We start from the raw sequence: 23761 nt of genomic DNA, 5'->3' as shown, positions 1-23761 counted from the left end.
ATCATTATAAGTACTTTACTAATGGTTGTCTCCTGGCCTGTGTTGGTTCAGGGTCACCACATATTGGGTTTAAGGTGGAGGCCATGAAGGGGCTAGTGATAGACCTGGCGGACGATGTGTCCAGTTGGAGGCCTGGGGACCGGCTGGTTGTGGCAAGTACTGACTACTCCATGCACCAGGCTGAAGAGTTCAAGCTCCTCCCCTGTCCGGAGTGCAAGCGCACCCAGGTCAAAATCGATGGTATGCCTCCCACCTCTCAATTCTGCCCCCGTCCTGTTAGTTTCAATATGAACTGAGTTCTAAGGCAGGTTGCCAACACTAGTTCCACCTCTATAAAGCATTCCAGGGTAAGGTTAGAATAGTCCTGCTGGCCCTGTGGCCCTCCGGGACCAGAGTAGCACAGCCATCAGGCAACCTGTCTCTTTCTTCTGTTTCATCCCCTCTACCCAAGCAGGTCTTATTCAAACTGTACCCAACAGCACCCCAACCTGTTGCTCCTACTGCAGTCTCTCTTGCAGTCCATCCCATAGCATTGTAAGGGGTGTCCTCCATCTCACCCTCATTTCTGTGGCATGCCCTGTGTGCAGCTCTGGGCTCCATGCCACAGCACCTCACCTGCCTCATCCTCCCCTTTCAGCAGCTCCTTAGCCCGGCTAATTGCTGCTAAATAGAAAGCGAGAAAGCCTTTAGATCTGTCACGCTAATTTATAGAAATAATTGCAGGGTTGAGGTCAGCTCTGCAATGTTGGCAGGTACACCGAGAGCTGGCTCTAATGTGGCAGGTGATGTGTTTTGGCAGGTAAGCCTCATTACCTCCACATGGGGGAGGTGGTGGATGGAGTGGACATGAGGGCAGAGGTGGGGTTGCTCACCAGGAACATTAGAGTCCAGAGTGAGATGGAGAGCGCTTGCTATGGATACAACCACTGCCACCTCTTCAAGCAGGACACCTTCGGAGGACACATTAAGGTGAGCTCCCTGCCCGTAGCATACTTCCAGATGCAACTCTACCGGTGTCGGATTTCATCGAAGCATACATTTGTGCATGTAATAAATGATGGTAATTTAAAACTAGCAGGGTGTATTTCCTGAAGAATTGCGATCTAAAATTTCTGCCATTCATTCGCCATGGGAATTATTTTGTCAAATAGCATTAGATATCTGGGAAACTATTTGGAATTTTGGAAAGTTGTATACAAGCACATCGATTGGGACCAAGCTGCACATTTGAGAGTTGGTTTAGTGCGTCTACCTCGAAAGTTGTCTTCAGAGATGGTGGACAAAAATAATAATGGAAATAATGATGATGAGTTCTCTGTCGGATAACAATAGTGTTTTGCTTTGCAATGACACTATTTACGAATGTATAAACCCTTAGGGTGGACAAAGTTTCCTTTTGAAATGGCTTCTGTAAAAGTATAAATCTGTTCTTTTACTGGGATTCAATAAGGAGCAACACTATCCTGGCTCGCAGTGGTGGTGAACCTAAATTCACATAAAAAAATAAATGAAACCATGAAAGACCAGCGAATTAGGTATTTTATTCTCTCAACACGGAGCTGGAAGAAGAACTCAGAGAGGGACCTCTGAGAGTCTGTCCAAATCTAAAGATGGAGAGACCATGTAACAGCTCTGTTTGTCTCTTCAGATCCAGAAAGGGTTTCACTCATTCCACATGTCCGGGGTTGAGCTGATCGGACTGGGCCAACAGAACCGGGGCAGCTACCCTGTGCACTTCCACCTGGCTGGGGACGTGGACGAAAGGGGAGGGTATGACCCCCCCACCTACCTGGACAACCTGTCTGTCCACCACTGCTTCTCCAGATGTGTCACTGTGCACAACACACATGGGCTGCTGGTATGCACTCTGCTCAACTCACATCACCACTAACTGCTTCCTTACATCATGAGTCAAACCACTACCAAATGCATTTAATCACAATCCAAACCATTATCAACTTAATCACAGTCCAAACCATTATAAACTTAATCACAGTCCAAACCATAACAGCTTCATTTAATTGCAATCCATAGCATTAATAGATTAATTTATTCACAAACTAAACCATTGCTAGATCAGTTTTAGCTCTGACAGAATTACCAGCTTTGTTTAAACACAAACCAAACCATTAATAATCATCTTTTCAGGTGTCATTTCCAGTTTGTTGGCCAAAAGTGATGGTCTCTGTATAGTTATGAAGGTGTGTCCTTCACTGGGAGTGACAGCCAGACTGATCTCCCTCTCCCCTTTGTGTCCTAGGTGAAGGATGTAGTGGGGTACGACACCTTGGGCCACTGCTTCTTCCTGGAGGACGGTGTGGAGCAGAGGAACACCTTCTACCACAATCTTGGCCTCTTGACCCGTCCCGGCACCATCCTGCCTACTGACAGGGACGAGACCATGTGCCTGAACATACGTGCTGCTGTTTATGGAGATTACACTCCCAGCCCCAGCACCGACTGCATGTGAGCCTGAACACTTTGCAGGATCTAGCTTCTAAACATTCACTGTTGCTTTGATGTGTTCTTGAAATCTTTATAAAACTGATTGATATATACCTTTATTTAAAAACATCAGCGGACCTGCAGAGCTCTTGTACACATTGATTATTTGATGTTTTGCTATGTGTTCCTTTCACAGGGCGGTCAGCACATTTTGGATTGCGAATCCCAATAATAACCTGATCGGCAATGCAGCTGCTGGCTCCCAGGTACAGGGTCACTCTTTGACCTTTTTTGTAATGTATTTAATGTATTTAAATTATTAAATGTAGCGGCAGGAATTCCATTAGCCGCGGTACAGCACTGCTGCTGAGGTCTAATCGATGGATTGCCTCTGGCCTTGTGCTCTGTTGATCGGAATCCTTCTTGAAAGAGTTGTGTAGGCAAACGCAAGCACAACAGTCAACATGTGCCACTTTTACTCTCCCAATAACAGCCCTAAAGGCTTCATTCACAAATGTCCTGCCTTTAAGCTATGTAGGGCTTCATTGTATTTCCTGAATGCTATGTGTGTGGGCAGGGCTTGCCTTACCCAGAATTCCCTGCACTCTCTCTTCTTGGCAGGATGTGGGAATGTGGTTTATTTTCCATCGTGTTCCTACGGGACTGTCCGAAGGCTGGTACCCAGAAGGCCAGGCAGAGCTGACGCCACTGGGAATATTTCGGAGCAACAGGGTGCACTCCAACTTTAAAGTAAGACACATACCTTCCCTTTCAGGCCCCTGGCATTATCTGGACCTTGTCTACTGAAACCATGCTTTACTTGGTTTTACATAACATAACATACATGTGTGGTATGCATATGTGCATGTGCGTGCACATTTGTGTGTGGGTGTGGTGACAGCTGTGCTGTGATTGGTCTGTAGGCTGGGCTCTTTATTGGAAAAGGAGTGAAGACCACACACGCCAGCGCTAACAATCCCAGAGAGTACCTGACGATTGACAATGCCAGGTACAGCGTACACGCCCTGCCGCTCACTGCCACACCCTGTCTTTACCGTCTGTCCCTCTGCCCCTGCGAGCGAGGGGGGTGGCTGTAGGTTCTGTTGCTGCTCTTCTCTACTTTAATAACCTTGTGCTTAATGAGAGGCTGTCAGGTGGAAAATGACAGTACTGCAGTAAGCTGCTGTAAGAATTAAGCATGCCCCCACGGGGTGCTCTGAATCCTACACTGCAACAGCACATTTTGACCCTAAGCTATTTTAAATACGTGTCACGTTCTGTTCGTCCTTGTTGGAGCATGTTTATTCATTCTCATTCTCATTCATCAGACCCTCTCAGTGTAATTTATGGATGTATGAGGCAAATTTACTGTTCTATTAAGTGGTTACATATTAAAATGTGTTTCATGGCCCTTATGAGTGTTTTAAATCATCTGTTTATCGCAGCAATCTGCTGTTTGTTACAATTGATGTCTGCATCAAATTGCTTTTAATGGGGACAGAAGCTGTTTGGTGAGATAACCACTTCTTGTTGAAGGTGGATGCTCTTTTTCCATTAGAGCCAAAGAAATAATTTGGAGTACTGACTGCAAGCACTCAGCATAATCTTCATTTTCTGTGCCTCTGTTCTGGGAAACTGAGCGCCCTTTGGTGATCGATTGATGTTTGATTTCTGAAGATGGTTAGGGAACAATGTCTGTGTTTCCCTTTTCTGTGTAAAATGCAGTACTCAGTCTGATAATGCCATGCTAAAAAACCCAGCACTGGAGCTGAGAGAGAACTCATACAGCAGTTATATTTAGACTTGTGAGCATCTATTATTCTTCCAGGAGCTAATCACACAAATCAGCTGTGATGGCCCATTTCCCTGGAAACATGCCGTTGGACCATTCAGAATACACCTGCAGTGACTGTGCTTTCAGACCAGACATAATAACCACATAGTGACCATGCTCTTAGACCAGACTTAAAACCACATAGTGACCATGCTCTTAGATCAGACTTAATAACCACATAGTGACCATGCTCTTAGACCAGACTTAATAACCACATAGTGACCATGCTCTTAGACCAGACTTAATAACCACATAGCGACCATGCTCTTAGATCAGACTTAATAACCACATAGTGACCATGCTCTTAGACCAGACTTAATAACCATATAGCGACCATGCTCTTAGACCAGACTTAATAACCACATAGTGTCCACGCTCTTAGACCAGACTTAATAACCACATAGTGACCACGCTCTTAGACCAGACTTAATAACCATACAGCGACCATGCTCTTAGCCCAGACTTAATAACCACATAGTGACCACACTCTTAGACCAGACTTAATAACCGTGCAGTGACCATGCTCTCAGACCAGACTTAATAACCATGCAGTGACCATGCTCTTAGACAAGACTTAATAACCACATAGTGACCACGCTCTTAGACCAGACTTAATAACCATACAGCGACCATGCTCTTAGACCAGACTTAATACCCACATTGTGACCATGCTCTTAGACCAGACTTAATAACTGTGCAGTAACCATGCTCTAAGACCAGACTTAATAACCACATAGTGACCATGCTCTAAGACCAGACTTAATAACCACACATGCACTCTCAGAGTAGACAATGAAAATGCTGTCAGACTGTGATGAATAACCACATAGCTCCTGGTTCCTCACAGGTACCGGCCCCACCTGGATGCAGATCCCACCAAGCCCCGGGCCGCTGCCCTCATTGACGGGCTAATAGCCTTTAAGAACAATGACCATGGAGCATGGGCCCGAGGAGGCGATGTCATCTTTAAGAACTGTGGGTAAGCAAGTCCTCCCAGCTCTTATCTCTGTCACCAAGGCAGCGCAGGCCCACAAAAAAAGTTAAATTCACTTCAAGAACAATCTGCTGCTTGTTCCTTTGCATTTGATTATAATGATTATTTTCAAAACAATCTTCAAAGGCCACGAGGAGTAGGGATTTGTGGATGCACGTGAACCCGTTTTTATGAGAGGAAAAAGGAGCAGTGGGCTGAAATTACAGAGCAGGAGAGGAGGGCGAGAAATTCTACTGTAATTCTCTCCATATGCTTTGAATATTAAGACTATTGCTGAGCTTTCCAGCATGTGGCTCTCAGATGGACGCGTTCTATTTATAAGCTGCCAATATGGATGCCTCTGCAGCCGCACTGTATTAGCACAAAAGCGTTTTCATCTGTCACACTGCACCTCAGCACCCCCAATCCTGACTTTCTTACAGGTTTGCAGACAACGGCATTGGACTCACGCTAGCGAGGTATGGCACTCCCAGCCACCTTCTCCTCTTTCAGTGAACTGTGAAAAAGCAATCTGCCATAAATCAGTATTCCAGGTTTTTGAGTGCATCACTAGACTAGGAATGGCACTGTCCCCGTTGCTGACTCACTCACTCACTTGCTAATCAGTCGCTCACTCACTCACTCACTCACTTGCTAATCGCTCGCTCACTCACTCACTTACTCACTTGCTAATCGCTCACTCACTCACTCACTCACTAGCTAATCGCTCGCTCACTCACTCACTCACTCACTTGCTAATCGCTCGCTCACTCACTCACTCACTCACTTGCTAATCGCTCGCTCACTCACTCACTCACTTGCTAATCGCTCACTCACTCTTTCTCTCACTTCCTTATTCATTTGCTTGCGCACTCACTGGCTGAATTTTCAGCAGTATGAATTTGATGTGACTTTTAATGCTGATTAAACATAATTAAAATGTTAGACCTGAGCATTCTAATAAGTAGACCGGTCAGAAAAATCTGAAATAACTTGTTTGAATGCGAATTACAGCAAATAGCAAGAGCTGCAGTTTGCTTACTCCACACTTCCTCTCTCACTTCCTTTCATTTGTATGAATATATAATTCATGTTATTTTAAAGTGGGTTTCTCTTAAATATTCATCTCACTTTCGCCAGCAATGGAATCTGCAAAACATCTGTATTTCAGAATGTTTCCTGGAAAAATAGAAGAGATTGATTGTTTGTTTGCTCCAAGATAAATTTGCTTTGAGGAAACTGAGCTATTTACTGAGTGTGTGGGACTCCCCAGGGTATTGGCAGTGCTTCTGCTTTGCCACTAGATGGCCAAAAGATCATTAATGAGGGGTTTGAGAAAGAGTAGTCTCAGCCACTAAACAGAGCCTGTTCTTGGTGCTGTTATAAAAAGGGTCTCTGTGCTGTAGTACAGTATACAGACCTACACAACCTACCTTTATCCACCAGGGTCATATAAACACTTCCGCCCTTTTCAACCTTAAGTCCAGGTTGTATTAACAGTGTTAAAGCTGTCTGTCCCGACAATCTTTTTCACCTTAAGCCGATTTACAATTAGCATAATGGACAGTCGTCCACAAAATTGGAAAAGGCATCCAATTAAAATGAGCTCCTCGTTAAGTAGAAGGAGCTTCCAAAATCTGTCAGGAAAAAAATCTTGTCTATGCCTTCAGATAGCAGCAAAGTCCTGCTGAAATAACGGACCTATTTGCACACCATTAATGGCTTAATTAAAGTTCCATTAGGCTCACTTTATCCATTAGCTTCTCCTCCCTCATTGACCCCTTTTTTCCTTCTGTGTGTGTTAATGACAGACTCGTAACCTTCCCGACTCTGTGTGAATAAGCCTAACGAAGGTGTAGGTGAGGTCACGAGAGGGGGGAACTTTTTCACCGTGCACTGAACGCCAAAGAGACGGGGTCATGGAAGGTCCTCTCATCGGTTGATGAGTCCATCACTGCTTAATTACTGTGCACACATTAATGATGGCAGAATCCTCAGATGGCCTCCTTCAACCACTTCTCATTTTTGGCGTCTTTCTTGTGTCTTTTTCCAAAGCATACACAGACCGACCTATGAGATGGAAAACAGATTGATTTAAAGAAGGAATGAATTTAAGGTCCCTCTCTGTTTCTGTTTTCCTTTTCTTGGAAAGGCATATTCTGACAGCAAGTGTGTCCCAGAAAGCTACTAACATATCATTTCTGATTCTCATTGTGATTGATGGCATCAGGGTTGCTGAGGCCATTATTTCCTTTGTCCTCTTTATTTAATAAAACCCTGTTTTTCTCTCCATCAGCGATGGAACTTTCCCCACTGATGAAGGTTCGAGCCTGGAGGTGATGGACTCTATATTTGTAGGGGAGAGCAGTAATGTGGGCAGCCATGGGGGCCAGAACAGATACTGGGGCAAAGGCACCAACAACATATACAGAACACTCCCCCGAAACAAGTAAGTATTTATGTATCTCACTCTCAGCAGGTAGTGTTTTTCAATAACTTTACTAGGGTACCTGTAGCAGGTGTGTGTGTGTGTGTGTGTGCGTGTGTCTAAATCACCCTCCTTCATGCTTAGTCTGGCAGCTCAGGGGTAGAGAATAAGAAGTGGCCCAAGGTCAAGTCAAAATGCTGAAATACACACTGCAAGCGTGTGCGCTCATATGTGTGTGAATGTGTGTGCTACTGAGTATCAAACTCTTTGATCATATGCCACTCTAATATTCTATGTTAAGTGCAAGGTAAAGTAATCCAGACCAAGAGTTATGCTGTTTGGGGCAAAATGATAATAATATGATCTGCTTTGAGGTCTGAAGCCTCCAAATTAAAGCGTGAATTATTTTTGTAAATGGTATTTGTTTAGGACTTTCCCGATTCGGGGGTTCCAGGTGTATGATGGTCCAGTGAGGCTTACCAGATGCACCTTTAAGAAGTTCTCCCCCACCGTGGACCGGTTCTCCAGTGCTGTTGGGTTCTCCATGAAGAATGCCTGGCAGGGAAGCCCCCAGAATAACATCTCTGCCATCAAGATGGAGAGAACTGTAAGCACACTGGGGAGCTCCATGAACACGGATGGTGTTGTCAGTGTCGGGTGGGACACATCCAGGAGGTGTGGTGGGACGGCATGGGGCAGATGGAGTGGGTGGGGCGAGGTGTGACGTGGCGTGGCGTGGCGTGGAGGGGCGGGGGAGAGGCTAAAATCAACAGCCCTGTCCCAATCCTTACTCAAAGCCAAGTTCTGGCTTTTATTTTTTCATTTTTTTCTCTGAAGAATGTGACTTTGTACTATAAAAATGCGCCTTTAACTTTGCCAAGACTATGCTCTGTCGACCATTAAAATATTTTAAGCATTGAGTTGAAAATTCATTTTGGGGGTTATGGAGAGGACAGAGATCACAGTGCTCCCTGTCTCACCTACTGCTCTGCACCGGAGCCAGTTTAAGGTCGCTGACTGCTCCCCTGGGACAGGGGATCTGCATACTGGCTTTCTTACTCAAGCCGCAGATCATAAGCAGTAATTTCATGGTTCCTAAAGCTCATTGTTTGTGACGTGCCTGTCAGAGACACAGAGGACTGTAAACAGAGGGATGCATTGTAGGAGAAAGTTAACCTGAGACAGGGAATGTCCCCACATTCTGCTATCTGCATGCTCTGCGGTCTACGTGTGTGTCTGTGTGTATGTGTAACACTGTCACCAAGCTGAGCTTAGACCAGTGGTCTCCAACCTTGGGCCTGGAGAGCTACAGGGTCTGCTGGTTTTCATAGTGACTCTGCACTTCATGAATCAATTAGAGCAGTTGATTACACAGTTAACTCAACTCACCTGGTATCTTTGGTCTCAATTGGGTGCTGATGTTAAGGTGAAAACAAAAACCAGCAGACCCTGTAGCTCTCCAGGACCAGGGTTGGAGACCACTGGCTTAGACTGTGATGTGCTGAAGCAACACCTGAGATAATGAAGGTTCTCCTAACATAGTATGGTCTCATATAGAGTTTGCCTGTTCTGAGAAGTTTGTTTTTCACAGGATCCTTGACTCCCTCTTGGTAGAAGTACTGAACTGTAATGACATGATAAAATGACAGAGGGACTGTGGCTGATGAGCCACTGTACTGCCTTCTAATGGTCAAATTATGCAATCGCTGCATATTTAGAATATTTAAAACCTCTGAGCACTTTTCTCATTGTGTAATAATGTTCTCTCCCCTGCTTCTGCCCTGTTTAATTCCCCCTGCCCTAACGAAAGTGCCTTTGGGCAGAAGTGCCTTTCAGGCATGAGTCCTGATTGGCAGATTCTCCCAAAGGGGTGGAGCCAGTATTGCACAGGCTCAACTGTGCACAAGTATTTCCAACTGGACTGAAAGTGCATATGAGGATCCCAAATTGAGCTGGAGACTGTGAGTCTCAGCTCTGTGCTCTTGGCAGTGACAGGTCCAGAGCTGAAGGAGCCGCACTGTGTGAGCCCCCCGAGGATGGGCCTGTGCCTGCGATCTCAGCCTCTCACTTTCCTTCATATGGAAAGCATTTACTTTACTCTGCTTGCTGTGCAATATGGGAACAGGAGCCAATAGAAAGTCATGCAGTATGGGGGGGGGGGGGGTAGAGGTCAGTCATCTCTGGAATGGCAAATGATGGGCAATCTGGCTTCGCACTTCCTAATAGACTGTTTTACATTGGGGCTGTAGTGTCTTCATTTTTATCGGGATTAACGATGTACCTCTGTCAGGTGCAGTTGTCACAGTGTCTCACAGATTCTGTCAATCAAGAGTCCCCTGAGCAGACTGCATAATTTCAGTGCTAGGATCGCGATAATATAAAACTTGATTGCATTTGTGTCAGAAAGTATGTCTGAATGCAAGTCTGTGTGTGGGTGCTTTTGAGTATGTTTGCGAGTATGTTCTGTAGTAATGACATAGTCTTCTCCCTGAACTCTAGGTGGGTCTGAATGTATTCTTTGGGCAGCCAGGCCCATGGTTTGGGGCTAATGACATGGATGGGGACAAGACATCCATCTTCCACGACCTAGACGGCTCTCTTACTGGGTACCCAGACTCCTATGTGGCCCGAGCTGATAACTACCTGATCCGGCACCCTGGCTGCCTCACCGTGCCGCGGTGGAATGGCGTGATTTGCCACGGACAATATGCACAGGTGAGACCTGGCTTGACCCTCTGTCTTTTGACCCATTTACCTTCTCTGTGCTTTGCCTCTCACCAGTGTCTTACACAGGCTAATCTATACTCTTCACTCTGTATCGCACACAGGGTACTCTACAGTTTCTACACTGTAGCTTACTGGCAGATCTGTACATGTTTCTCCTACTCTTTGAGTTCAGTGTTGCTGATCACGGGAGAGTTGACTTGGCAGGATTTACTGGCGTCTGTGACTGGTGTGATGGAGCAGGTTGTCTCTTTGGGCGGCATTCCGTGTGTTATGCCTGCTAATTAAGTGTGCAAATAAACAAAGATGGCTGTGCCACAGTGTCAATCCAGGTCTTTCTTTCCAAAGCCTGACCTCTGGGGTGGGAGTAATGCAGGGGAGCCCTCATAGGGCTGGGGTGACTGCTGAGAGGAGGCTTCTTAAAACCGGGGTATCTTTCCAGATGGCTTCCCGAGTGTGTGTTCAGAAAGGGGTCTTCAGAGGCTTGGTTCTGAGATGGTTTTGACTTGCGTGTGATTTACTGCCTGAGGAGCAGGGGGCGCTCTCTGGACGACACAGTTGAGTGCTTCCTGTCCTTCTACAGTGGTGCGGTGCTGGAATTACAGTGTCTCCATTCAGATAACCCAAGGCCTGCTTTGCATATCAACCACACTCCATTACTCCATTCAAATACCGCAACAAAATTAGTGTTTTTCCCCCTGCTCCATGCCTTTTTCTGAAACAACAGGAGAGTGGAGCGTGTTGGCATGCATATGCCTGCTGTGACATTTGCAGAGTTACATCAATCTGCTGATTGACATCTCATTTTCTAAGCCCGTGCTGCGGTCTTTAGTGGAAACCTGAATCCTGGATCTGGCTTGTCTCCCCAGATTTGTGCTTTCGGAGTAAGCAGGTGCTTACGAAAGCTCTCTTCAGGTCCAGGCATGGGTGAACTGACAGTGCTATGCCCGCTGCAGCAAGTGGGAACAAGCTGGGGAGAGTCTGCACAGACCATAAAAATGAAAATGGTGTGTTAGGGGGAGGGTGTGTTGAGGATTCCAGGACTAATTAATTTTTATTTGTTTAGTTGTGGTTCTGTTTAAAATTCACAAAGATTTCAATTCTATTAAAAAGGTTTAATTGTTTTCTTTGTTCAGTTAGGCTGTGGAATTTTAAAATGCTGCCAGAAGAAATCTGGTGATATGAATCTGCCGCTCCACCAGTGCAAGTAAATGGAACGTCTCCCTTATTCCATTCAGTTTGGGACACTGCGAGCATGCTCAGACCAGTCTCTCTGTGCTGGCCATATGGTCAGCACTAAACATGAGCCAGCAGCTCCTGGCTGGGCACAATACTGATTATCTTTGGACCCCTTACAAAGGAGCAGTGCCACAATTATGGCTGTGTATTTATCACGGAAGTCGTGGGTGTCACAGATTCCTTGATTCTTGACATTTTTTGGCAGTTATGCGACTTTCTCCACTTTTTTGCCTTTTCCAAGATTTTTAGTACTAAATTGTATTGACAGTCAAAGTAATGAAGTATTGCAAATAAAGCCTGCAGATTCTGCAGCTAATCCCTACAGATTCTGCAGCAGCCCTGCTAGACAGCCTGTCGCTTGACAGCACGTCACTGTTTTTGAGGTAAATGACATGTAATCATGTTTCTGATGTTGTGGAAGGTGGCTTGTAATCATGTGACTGATAGGCAGTGGAATTCTGTGGTTGTGATGTAGGATGAATCTAAATGGCTCTTCCTCAAGTTCCACAGGGCAGAGGGTCTCACTCTGTGCTGGATAAAAGCTTCTCATTTCCAAATCACAAAGGGGTGCAGCAGCAGCAGCAGTAGCTCTGTTTTCCTATGTGCACTCCAGTTTCCAAGTCTGCATGTGTTCTCAGAGCTGGATGGATGTGTTTTGACGTGGCTTAAATGCAAAGGCGGAGCAACGCGACCTCAGCCCCTGCATGAAGAATCGTGATATTATTTTTCTGGGAGAATTTGAGGTGTTTTGAAATCAGGGAGGAACACTGGTCTGCTTTCCATGTCCTCATTTTTCAGGCGACAGACTATCCCACCATTGCAGGGCATGTACTCCACTCTGAATATGCACTGCTGTAAAACTCAAAAGGCTATAATTAGGAGTGTCTGTGGTGGCCTTCCAGCTCTGTGAGGTAGCATTCCTCTGACAGATGAGGTAACAACTGAGGCTGCACTCGTCAGGGGCAAAAGACTCAATTATGGGATGTCTACAGTGGGAATATTTCTCCCCTAAAAGAAAGCAGAATAACTCAAACTAGGCAGGTGTGCCCCCCTACACAATGCCTCTGGTTTGTATGCTCTGTGGAGGCTGGATTTTGATGAGTTTCTTAATTATCTCCCCCTTCTCTCCCAGCTCTACATCCAGGCCCGTCGCCCAGAGAACCTGACCCTTGTCATGATGCGGGAGAGGTACCCCAACCACCCCCTCACTCTGCAGGGGGTCAACCGTGGCGCCCCCTACCAGCAGTACCAGCCTGTGGTCATGCTCCAGCAGGCCTACTCCATCTTCTGGCACAGTGGAGTGCCTGAGGAGATCATCCTGTACCCCATAAACTTCAACAGGTACACCCTCACCTGTATCCCATAACCTTTAGCAGCTACACCCTCACATGTACCAAACAACCTTTAGCAGGTACACCCTCACCTGTACCCAATAACCTTTAGCAGGTACACCCTCACCTGTACCCCATAAACTTCAACAGGTACACCCTCACCTGTACTCCATACATCTCAATAGGTACACCCTCACCTGTACCCAATGAACTTGAACAGGTGTACCCTTACCTGTTCAGCTGTAGCCCATAAATTCTAACCAGTATGCCTTCGCGCATACACCTGTACCCCATCAATTTATGCCATCCCCTTTACACCTGTGCATATGTCTGTGTGTGCAGCATACATACTTGTATTCCTATGTGTGCTAAACACATATTGAAACTTTGCCGAAAGGTTCAGATCAGTAGTGTTTTTCATACCATTGACCAGTTTTAATTTAATTTGCTTTATTTCCTTTTGTAACTGGAAAAAGATGGATCTAAGTTTCATACTTGGCATGTTTTAAAGCTGTTGTAAAGTTTCCATGTGGATATCATTATATTTATGGTGAAGCACAGGCTACTTCATAAAACTCTGAATGTAGTCTGACGTATGAATATACAGCTGTATTTATGCAATAGCTGTATGTATTTTCACATGATTTCCTGAAATTCTCCAGATTTCACCTCACCTTTTTATAATTCCTAAAACCACCGAGAGGCTCCTATTCTACTTGCAAGGGATGATGGGAAAGGTCAGGAAACGTGTGGATGAAGAGGCTGCTCTTGTCATGTAGACTTGAGAGACAAATGAGCCTGCATGCATATCTGACGGTAGAGGTCATGCCTCCTCTGGCTACAGCATTAGTGCTACAGACTCCCTAGGGTGTCTGTGTACAAGCAGTCCCTGTCTTCAGAAAAATCAATAGCAGGATAGGTGTCTATTCTAGGGACACCAGAGTGGGAGTGAAAATACACAGTAAGGATCATATTCAGTTATATATTATGAAGAATGTTTATATTCTGTATCAGGCTGTTGAATGTATGGAAATTTAACCGATAATAGGTTAAAGCAGAATATATACTGTAAGTATTTTCCATAGGCTACAAGTTAGTAAAAATACATGTACTTTTTCAATTTTTACACATACTCTGGCATTTGCTGATATTCATAAAAATGCCCCTCAGCATCAATTTTTCTGTTACTCTTGCATCACTGTTACTGTGGGAGCATGGCCTGATCCTGAGGGAGGTGCACACCCTCCACGAAGAAAAAACTATTTTTTGTGTCCTGAAAGTCTAATTTTGATAACACACCTGCCCTGCCTTGTAGGGGTGCAGAGCAGTGACAGTTTATGGAAGGCTGGGGTATCCCTGTTTTAATTTTCCCTCCAGCTGAAAGGCAAGGCTGTGAGACAGTGCAGTCTGTTTGTTCACTGTGGTCAGGTGCAATCTAGCACTGTTACATACTGTACAGTATATTCTCTGGGAAGCAAACATTGTATCCTGCTGGGATCTGAACCGTAGCCTGCAGCAAATATTATAGCGGTTTGAACTCAGAGGGTGCAGATGCCTCCCCAGCCACCCTCCCCCCCCCCCCCCCTCCAAGTATGCCGGTCCTGGCCTGCGGTAACCAGACAGCATGTCAGAACATTCTGAGAAATGACAAACGCAGGCTTCACGTGTTGGAGTCAGGAGGCTTTGATTTATTGAAAAATTTGTTTATTAGGACAGCGAAAGCGCTCCTTTTCCATCATAACCCTTCATTAGCTGCACATTGAGTTGATTTATGGCAGACAGGACGGCAGTGTGCCACATCTGGGACCTATGGAGACGAGGGCTTGTGCATGAAATGGCGTGGAACAGCTGTGCGCAACAGCTGGAGGGGGGAACGGGATAGGATTTCATGGGGGAAAGGCTGAAAAACACGGACTTCTTTAATCAGAACGCTGGGCTACACGCTGTTCCTTCTCGGTTGCACCTGCTGGGACGTTCGACTGCTCCTGGCTATTTGCTCCTTTAAAGAGCACTTCATTTACCTGTCACCTGAGGGCAGTCTGACAGCCTAAGTTCAACAACATGTTGAACAACCCGCCAAAAAGCTGACGATAAGATATACAACCGTACCCCAATTCTCTATTTAAGATAGTCCTATAGACCTTAGCCCGATTAGACAGCATCATTATGGCTGTGCAGCTGCTCGCAAGTCTGTGCAGTAGTACAGGTCAGAGAGTACTTTCTAAAAATGAGGAGGATCTCTCCAAAAAAAACAAAATACTTCCATTTAATGTGTAGAATAGCAAGCGTCTTTGGCTTTTTAACTGGCTTTTTCTGTTGTGCTTTTGTAGATGTACTCTGGTTGGGTGGATAATAATTGTATTTATTTATGTTATGATTTCAGCCATATTATATTCCTAGACCTGTTTTTTATTTTAAAATTATGCTCAGTATTTGTTTGTGAATTACAAAAGCGATACTCATTATCAGATGTCTATATGTATGACATTTAGTGCTGGCCAGTCATTTTTGTCTCAGTACATCTTATCTGAAGGCGGTAGGTGATGAAGATGTTTTGAAATGGCTTGACTGGCAACACAGTACATTAATGTTGTGTTCTTTTCTGTTATTAGTCTCATACCATACCAGAACACCTATCCATTCTTTAACAGTGCCTGATCTTTCATAAGAGAATTATTTGAAGTCCAAAGACCAGTGATGCAAAGATTTAAAGTGGAAAAACTTAACTTACAGCTAACAATGCACCATAGAAAGTTAAGCAGTCATTAAATGCCATATTAGCCATCGAAGACGTGTCACATACAAATCAGAATTCTCCGCTCTAAGGACAGACAGAAAGCTAACATCTGCTCTGATGCTACATGTCCAGCAGTCAGGTATTTGGAAAATAAGTGTGCCTAATATAGTAAATAACAGTTTTAAGAGGGGAGGTGCCCTGGCACAAAGCTTAAATGCCTCCTCCTTATCTGTTGCACATTTCTGATTTGCTGGTTTATTTGATTTCAGAGGAGACTAAAACAAGCTAGTCCTGTGATAGGTTTGTCTGCTTGGTTTAAAGGGAGACTGAATCTTACTGGTTCTTTGATTGGCTGGTGTGCTTGATTTCTGGGAAGACTGGATCATGCTGGTTCTCTACTTTGGTTGGTGTGCTTGGTTTCAGTGGGGGATTAATCATGCTGGTTCTCTGGTTGTTGTGTTTCCTTTCAGAAGCGACTATAGCCAAGTTGGTCGATGTGTTCAGTTTTGACTGTATGATTGGTCGGTGTGTATGGTTTTGGGTCCCTGATTGGACAATGTGTTTGATTTCAGGAAAGACTGGATCCTGTTGGCGCTCTGCTTCCCCAGAGGAACTGCTTTCAAAGTTGTGTCAGACATCTACCAGAGAGAGAGCGGGAGGGTGCAGGGCGTGGCACAATATGACCCTGCTCCCTCCCTCAGATCCCTACAGGAAGCACGCAACAGGAATCTCTATCACTACAGTAACAGGACAGGGTAAGGGAGGGTGATCCAGGGTGCTTCAGGGAGAAGCGTGAGAAATTATGTTGTTATCCTGTCAATGTTTGAGATCAATGGCCCTTGCTGTACTGATGGAACCATTGTGCAAAGAGGCAGTTTTTTAAATAAATTTTGGTACATGTGGGTTTGATGAATCATTGCAAAGCATGAAATAATTACCATTGTATTACATAATTACAAAATGAGACCCAGCGTTTAGTCCATATTCAGTATGGATAAGCTAATTGAATTTGAATGCTGGAAAAGTTCTTGTACAGTATAGTATAGTGGATGGAGCAGAAGTATGTTGGACAGAGAACTGGATGTGTAAGCAGGAAGTTTCAGGTTTGATTCGCAGGTGTGGCGCTGCCATTATACATTTGAAGAAGGTGCTGAGCCTGTTGTTCTTCTGTAAATGCAAAGGAGTATCACTGGCGTGGGTAGATGAAATGTATGTGGTGTAAATGATGTATTAACCTTAACAGCCCTCCTCTGATGCATTTCCCACCAGGTACCTCTTCCTTTACCTGCAGGCTGCCCATCAACGCCAGGGACACAGCTACTGCTCAGAGCACGGGTGCGAGAGGGTGAAGATTCAGGCCATCATCCCCTCCTCTGCCCCTAGGGCCTGTCACCCCCACCCCTTTTCCAAAAAGAAGAGCAGCACAGACCCCCCACGCCGGCTGTGGGCGTCAGAGCGTGTGACCACACCCTGCCCCCTGTGTGGGGCCCCGCAGGTATGGCTATATATATAGCATGGTGTCCTTTTCAACTTAAGTGCCTTCCTTCTGACACCAAACCCACCATTAGAGTGTGTAGCCAAAAAGCTAACTTTGGTCTTATTTAACCATAACAGCGATTTCCAATGTTCCAGTGCCATTTAACAAACTCCAGATGTTTATTTTTGTTGATTGCCCACAATAGAGGCTTTTTTTCTGGCAACCCTTCCAAAAATTATTGGCATGGAGGTAGCATTTCATGATAGATTTGGAGACATTGAGCCCCCAAGATGCAACCAACTTTTTGAGCTATAACCACTGTATGGCTTTTTGTTTTTCTTTGCCTCAAAAACAATCTGCCTCACTGTGCATGAGTCCTCTACCAGACAACTTTTATATTTATTTGTTTGTAACCATCTGCCTCCTGACTAAAGAAGGCCAAAAACAATTTGCCTTTTTTGTTCTGAGAATTCTTTGCCTTCCCTGTGATCTGTATGGATGATGTCTTGTTGAATCCAGGTGGCTGTGTCTACTGACCCTCTCCAACAGTATGTCAAGATCCAGGTTCTCTCCCTGAGTAGCGCAAGTGTTCAGCAGGGCCTGAAGTCTGCTTTCATTAAGGTAGGATTTCTGAACTTTGCCCCCATTGCTGCAGTGTTTAAGCAAAACAGCCATTTCCTTAGGTGTGTTGGCATGTGGATCTCCTAATGCTGAGCTGTTTGCAGAGGTGAGAAGAATAGAAACTAAAGATGAGTGCTTTGTGAAGCTGAGAGGGCCATGTTTTTGCCTTTTGCCCTAAGGCCCCAGTAGTGAGTGTTAAATAGCTGCGGTGTGGTGGATCCCCACTCGACGTGCTGTGTTATACACACTAGGGATTTCTGCGTAAGCCGTCCGTTTATGTGAGATTATGGGGCTTAGCGCCACTCGCGTGCCATGCAGCCCTGTGCTACGCTGTGCCTCTGGGTGATGGCTCCAGGCTAAGTTCATGGCTTGTATATGATGATGTCTGAAAAGCACTGCTGAGTACACGTTATTTTCTAAATTGTGTAGGACCAGAAAAAGTTTTTTAAAAATTCGAACAATGAAAATTTATTTCATAAGTTGACTGAATAGAATCCGCAGTTTTTCACACTTTAACGATTAACCCTTAATGCAGTCAGAAGCTCAGTGAAAATGCTGCTCATCTATTCATGCACTTGAGAAATGCCCTCCCTCTGACTGGCCAGCTGCTTGCCTACATTGCAATATCAGTGGATGAGATGGAGCACTTCCTGTCACATGGTGCAAGCATCTGCTTGTAGCCCAAGGAAAAGAGCAGACAATGGAATTTTCCACTTTTCTCCTGGCAACTGAACAGCAAGGCCCCTGAAAAAGGAAATGACTTTCCTGAAGCAGCATGACTGGGATTACTCTCTAATGCCATGCTCAAGCAACAAACGCCAAGGACTTCAGTGAAATACTCCGTTAAAGCTGGTCTCCTTTCTGTTGAAACCCAGGCCGTAAGAATAATGATCCACGATGGGTGGGGAGGGGCATTGGGCCTAGGCAGTGATCCATGGCCATTGTTAGATTGAGGTGTATCTTGAGATTCTGCTGGGTGTGGTTTCAGCTCATACTGTCATTAAGGAAACTGTTGTTTGATCGACATTGCTGAAAGGATATTGCCAAGTGGTGATATTGTGCAGTGTGTGTGCTTTAGGTTCTGTAAGTGGAGGTAGTGTTGCAGGAATAGTGTTTCTCAAGCTTTGTTAATCCTATTGGTTGTTTCTTGTCTCATCTCCAGGTAAACGAGGAGGTGTTCCTGTTTGGAATGAAGGGACTGTTTTTTGTGGTAGTGGATGCTTGCACGGGACAGGTGCAAGATAAGAGGCACTTTGAAACGGCGTCAGTCACCCACGGCAACACTGCAGTTGAATCCTACATCATCAGTGCTGTGAATGAGAGGTCAGATGGCTTGCACTGCCTTTTTTTCTGTGAAAGAGAGAGATGGAGAGACAGAGGGAAAGAGAGATAAAGAATCTCTTTTAAGACCGCCTGCTCCCGTGATGGGGGGGAGAATCTGTTTGAAGTCTTTGTTTTACATTCCTCTGTGGGATGCCTGTTTTCAGAGCTCATTGCTGAGCAGCTGTGTTAGCTGAGTGCTCTCTGTGACTGTAGAGATAATAACGAACACTTATTCTCTGGCTGCTGTTTCAGAATGCAGCCATACTCTCATTTCAAGTTTATGAAAATAGAAAATCTCCCCCGACAAGGAAAGGCATGCAGAAAATGACCTTCCTTGGGTTCAGTCAACATTAATCTTCTTTATCATTTCCAATTCATGAACGCTTTGGTCGTTTGGTTGTGTTTGTTTTGAGCACATAGTAATGCGTGCACTTATTCTGTCTGAGTTCTGGACAATTATTCATTAAATGAAGGGTACCTGTCTCTGTGTATGTAACCTTTCATCCCTCCAGTGGGAACTAACACTGGGCTGATTCACCTGCTCTTCAGGTCCATAGTGCTGGTGTGCTCCAGAGACATCTCAGACCTGTCCAGGGATTCCAGGATCTCTGCCTTTACCAAACTGGGATCTGCAAAGCCCGTCAGCCTCTTCAGGAAAGGTGATGCTGTGAGATGAGAACGCGCAGCCGTGCTCAGTTCTGCACAGCCATAACCACGATCCCTCATTTTTCCTTGCAGGAAGTCTGGCTTTTCTGGGGTACAGGGGCCAGCCGTCTCCGCCCTGGGTGAGGACGATCAGCCGGGGCTGGGGGGAGGAGTGGGCCACCCTGCAGCATTACGTCCCGCTGGCTCTGCGGACTTATGGGTGCCTGGGGAGAGAGCGGGAACCCCACGGGGCCAACGCCATCCTGGGGGGTCCTCACTGACCAGGCCCCTGAGGGGTTCCCCCAGCACGACCCCCCTCTCGTGTCTGCTTCTGATTTTATTTTCCAGTCCTTTCCTGTTCATTTCCTCACACCTGTATTACACCTGTATCAGCTGACACATGAATAAACGCTCCTGTGGTAATGGACAGCCGTGTCTTCTGTGTCTCATTTTCCTTCTTGAACCCTGGTGAAAACCCTGGGGTTTTTCCCGCCGGTGAAGGCCAATGTGAAGTCGGCACAGGAAGTGACTTGGAGGGCCTTTTGTTTTGATCACCTGACTGTATGTTGCCGCCTCAGTTTTAAAATAATCATGAGAAAAATGCAGCAGCATAACATTCGTGACAACTTCTAGCCGATTTAAACAGAGGCGTTTTTAAATAACTGGTCACTTGTGGCAGTGGGTGAGGATGCATAGGTGAGGCTCTGGAGAAGCAGCGAGGGCAGTGCGGGTGGGGGGGCAGGGAGGGCTGAGGGGGAGTGGGGCGTTTGTCATCTGAACTAATGAACCTCAGACTCTTCAGAGCCTCACACACCCATGGTGTGCGTATTGCCAAAAAAAAACAAAAAACAAATGGAAACAGGTGCATGTGAGTGTGTGGGGGTGAGTGGACGTATGCGCATTGCTTTTTTTGGCCAGTGAAGATTGTGAAACTGCAGCTCTTTGTTCATCATGAAAAAGTGTGTGCGTGTGTGTGTGTGTGTGTGTGTGTGTGTGTGTGTGTGCGTGGGTGTGGGAAACCTTTATGTAGCTTTGAAAATATATGCAGGCTTGCAAGTGTTTCATTCCTCTTTCTGTGTGTCTTTGATCCCTTTGTAAAAACATGGTGAAAATGCTTACCTTAGCACTCTGCAGATTAATACAACCACAGAAATAACAGGCATTGAGGAGCTCTCTATGGCTTCTGCTAAGACTCTGGTGTAGAGAACCTCACTATAAAACCCCAGCTGTGAGTTTGACTGGAACTGCTACATGTGCCTGACTGCACTCGTTTATTTTCAGATGACTTTGGCAATCCACTTGACCCTAGAGCACTGCATTTGACCCTCTGCAACCTCACTGTCAGTCCTGAAATCGATCTTGCAGCGAGCTGGCCCTCAGCGCTGAAAGATGAAGACCTGTTTGGTGCTCCTTGTGGCAGTCCTTCCCATCATTCAAGCTGGTGAGTGAAAATGGCAGAATCTCCTCTGTGAGAACAGACAGTAAATCGATCAATCGATTGCTCGCAACAATTTTTCGAATCAGATTTGATTCAGTGCCATCGTTCCCTTCCTGTAAATGTACAGTGGGCAGCTGGATACCTGGCTCTGTCAACAATGGAGAGATGAATAGATCTTGGTGCAGGAAGGCCTGCTGCTGGCCTGACCCATGATAGATTACTTTCTGTGTCAAAGGGCAGCTGGTGTTCCCCTGCAGCAGCAGCAGCAGCAGCTCTGATCCACTTTAGCTAAGCCACTGAGCTGTGACCATTGTGTTCTGTCTCAAACATGTAGGTCAACTCCAAACAAAAATGCAGTGGGAAAAAAAAACATTTCAGGAGCTTTATGGGAATTTAATGAGCTTCTTTATACTGCCCTGGTACTACAGAAAGAAGAGAAGATTGGGTTTATGGTCTCTGCTTTAACCTTGGGTATGAGAGCTGCCGTGGGTGTTTGTGGTAGCAGGTGAACGCAAATGGTGTGAAGGGCTGAAGGTTTACTTGATCTGAGAATTTCCAGGAAAAGACATTATTTTGCTGTGATTCTTCTTTGTGTTTGTCCATTATCAGACTGAGGAGAACATGACAGTGTACCTGTAGAGGTGTTGTGGAGACTGTATAAGACAGAAATGGCAGGGTGACAAGGTGGCCATGGATTAAGAGCAAAGCTGAAGCATTGTGACTGTCCTCAATGCTCTTAAGTGTGGGAGGGAGCAGAGACTAGAAATCATTTCAATTGTGCAGGTCCTTGTGTGGTCCTTTTGCACGCCATTTGCAACTGCGTCACAACTGCTAAGCTATTAACTAAACCAGCATTGCGGTACTTCCTTGGGTTTATTAGGCTACTTTATAGGGTTTGTTTGAACAGAAAAGTCAACAGTTATCACAGTTAAACTGAGTCAGAGATCAAAGGTTTAGAGAAACATTGCTTTACCCTTTAAAGATTCGTAGAGTCACCGCACTGCCACGCGCTCAACAAGTCACGAGAGACCGGGCCTGGCCCAATCTAATCCAGTTCCCGTCCGCAGCAAATGAAGGAATTTTGGCCAGCAGCACAGCTGTGACACAACGCTTGAATTTTTTATGAGCTTATATAAATATACTTTGGCCTTTCCTTTCTTTTATTTACACTGCCCGCTCTTTGATTGTAATTACAAACGGCAGTCTTACAGCAGTTTTATTTGCTGTGTATAATTACAAACAGCACTTCTGCCACAGCTTCCAGGAGCGTTAGCACGCAGCACGGTAGTGTACCTCATAGTGAAACAGGAAGAAATGAGGCTGACGCTATCCTGGTCAGTGTGCGGTTTTCAGCAACGTTGCAGCACTAGACACAGTCCACCCACTCAGGCCTGGCACACTTAGTTGTTAAAGTGCACGAAATGAACGGGAAATTACTTTCCAGAAATACTCAAAAGCAGCTGAAACAGCAGACGCAGTTATTTTGAAACGTTTTTTTGCGTTTTCATTTTCTTGCAGATGAGCCCAAAAAGCTCTTGAAGTGGAAAGGAGACCTGCACAATGTTATACTACATTCTTCAAGTACTCCCATTTCCAACACACTTGATGATCTGTGGTTGGATATTGTGCCTAATCAGATATTCTTTTGTGCTCTTGGGTTACCTGCGCCAAAGTTCACTGAGGGTTCATTCTGTATTTTTAATGGAAAAAACTAACCACTTCAGCATTCCCAAACCTGAGTCAAGTCAACTTGTGGCCTTGTTTTTGTGGAAACATTAACCGCTCGCATTAACTGTGGGTTCTGCACCTAGTGTTCCATGTGTGTTTGTGTCTTTAAGGTCTGCAGATATATGCTGTGTGTGTTTGTGTATGTGTGTGTTTATCCTTGCCTGCTGACAAAATACACCCTGTAATTCCCTGTAATTACATGGAGTAATAGACAGTTTAGGTTTGCTGTGAGAAGTCAACAAGTCATATCTCCAAACCATAATGCCCATATAACAGGAGGCCTCCTTTGTTCCTGCGATTTAAAAAAAAATTATTTCAGAAAGGAAAACAAACATCCTGTGTTTTAAACCTGTAAAATCCCACAGTTGTGTAGTGCTGATGATTAAACTGATTCTTATATTACTTGGTTGCTTGATTGATTGTCTGATTAGTTGATTCATTAAATGTTTTGTTTTTTATTCACTGATTGATTGATTGATTGATTGATTGTTCTGCTTGTTGGCACAGTTTGTCCCGATAAGGAAGCAGACCTTCAGACCTGGACTCCTGGCCACAGCAGAGCTCATCGTGTCACCATTGCTTACGGCAGGAAGGTCCTTCTCACCACCTCGGCGACTGTCCACTCCATAGAGATCAGGGATGGAGGTGAGCTGACGCACTGTCTCCATGCTGTTCTGCTGCCGTGTGATTTATCTGCACAATCTGGGATCTGGGCCTGAACGAGACTAGCCCTCAACACGGCTGTAAATCACCCTATCGACCTCTCCACCGCATTACCTGGTACCATATCATTTGTGTCAGGCACTTAATCTCCTAAA

At 45.3% G+C, this 23761-nt stretch overlaps 2 protein-coding genes across 4 annotated transcripts in view; both read left to right on the top strand.

The window, feature by feature from the left end:
- LOC118215387 (cell surface hyaluronidase-like) overlaps positions 1-20204 on the top strand; it is a 28920-nt gene extending 8716 nt beyond the window's left edge. For 2 of the 3 annotated variants that reach the window (XM_035396122.1, XM_035396124.1), the window contains 19 exons: positions 52-240; positions 800-969; positions 1649-1858; positions 2261-2466; positions 2642-2711; positions 3067-3195; positions 3369-3454; positions 5127-5258; positions 5696-5731; positions 7549-7701; positions 8110-8287; positions 10180-10395; positions 12776-12984; positions 16284-16466; positions 16981-17206; positions 17708-17809; positions 18972-19132; positions 19682-19791; positions 19871-20204. In XM_035396122.1, the coding sequence (XP_035252013.1) occupies positions 52-240; positions 800-969; positions 1649-1858; positions 2261-2466; positions 2642-2711; positions 3067-3195; positions 3369-3454; positions 5127-5258; positions 5696-5731; positions 7549-7701; positions 8110-8287; positions 10180-10395; positions 12776-12984; positions 16284-16466; positions 16981-17206; positions 17708-17809; positions 18972-19132; positions 19682-19791; positions 19871-20058 (2954 nt within the window). In that variant the 3' untranslated portion in view covers positions 20059-20204. The remainder of the gene's footprint in view (positions 1-51; positions 241-799; positions 970-1648; positions 1859-2260; positions 2467-2641; positions 2712-3066; positions 3196-3368; positions 3455-5126; positions 5259-5695; positions 5732-7548; positions 7702-8109; positions 8288-10179; positions 10396-12775; positions 12985-16283; positions 16467-16980; positions 17207-17707; positions 17810-18971; positions 19133-19681; positions 19792-19870) is intronic. The other variant, XM_035396123.1, reaches the window with a different exon arrangement.
- LOC118215386 (cell migration-inducing and hyaluronan-binding protein-like) overlaps positions 1-23761 on the top strand; it is a 46809-nt gene that overhangs the window by 3195 nt on the left and 19853 nt on the right. Inside the window, exons 3-4 of the mRNA XM_035396121.1 lie at positions 21059-21218; positions 23451-23588. Coding sequence (XP_035252012.1) covers positions 21167-21218; positions 23451-23588 — 190 coding nt within the window. The 5' untranslated portion in view covers positions 21059-21166. The remainder of the gene's footprint in view (positions 1-21058; positions 21219-23450; positions 23589-23761) is intronic.

Source organism: Anguilla anguilla, chromosome 16 (genome assembly GCF_013347855.1).
Source record: "Anguilla anguilla isolate fAngAng1 chromosome 16, fAngAng1.pri, whole genome shotgun sequence".
Classification (NCBI taxonomy): domain Eukaryota; kingdom Metazoa; phylum Chordata; class Actinopteri; order Anguilliformes; family Anguillidae; genus Anguilla; species Anguilla anguilla.
Note: the sequence above shows the minus strand (reverse complement) of the source record. Positions and strands in the feature narration are given on the sequence as shown.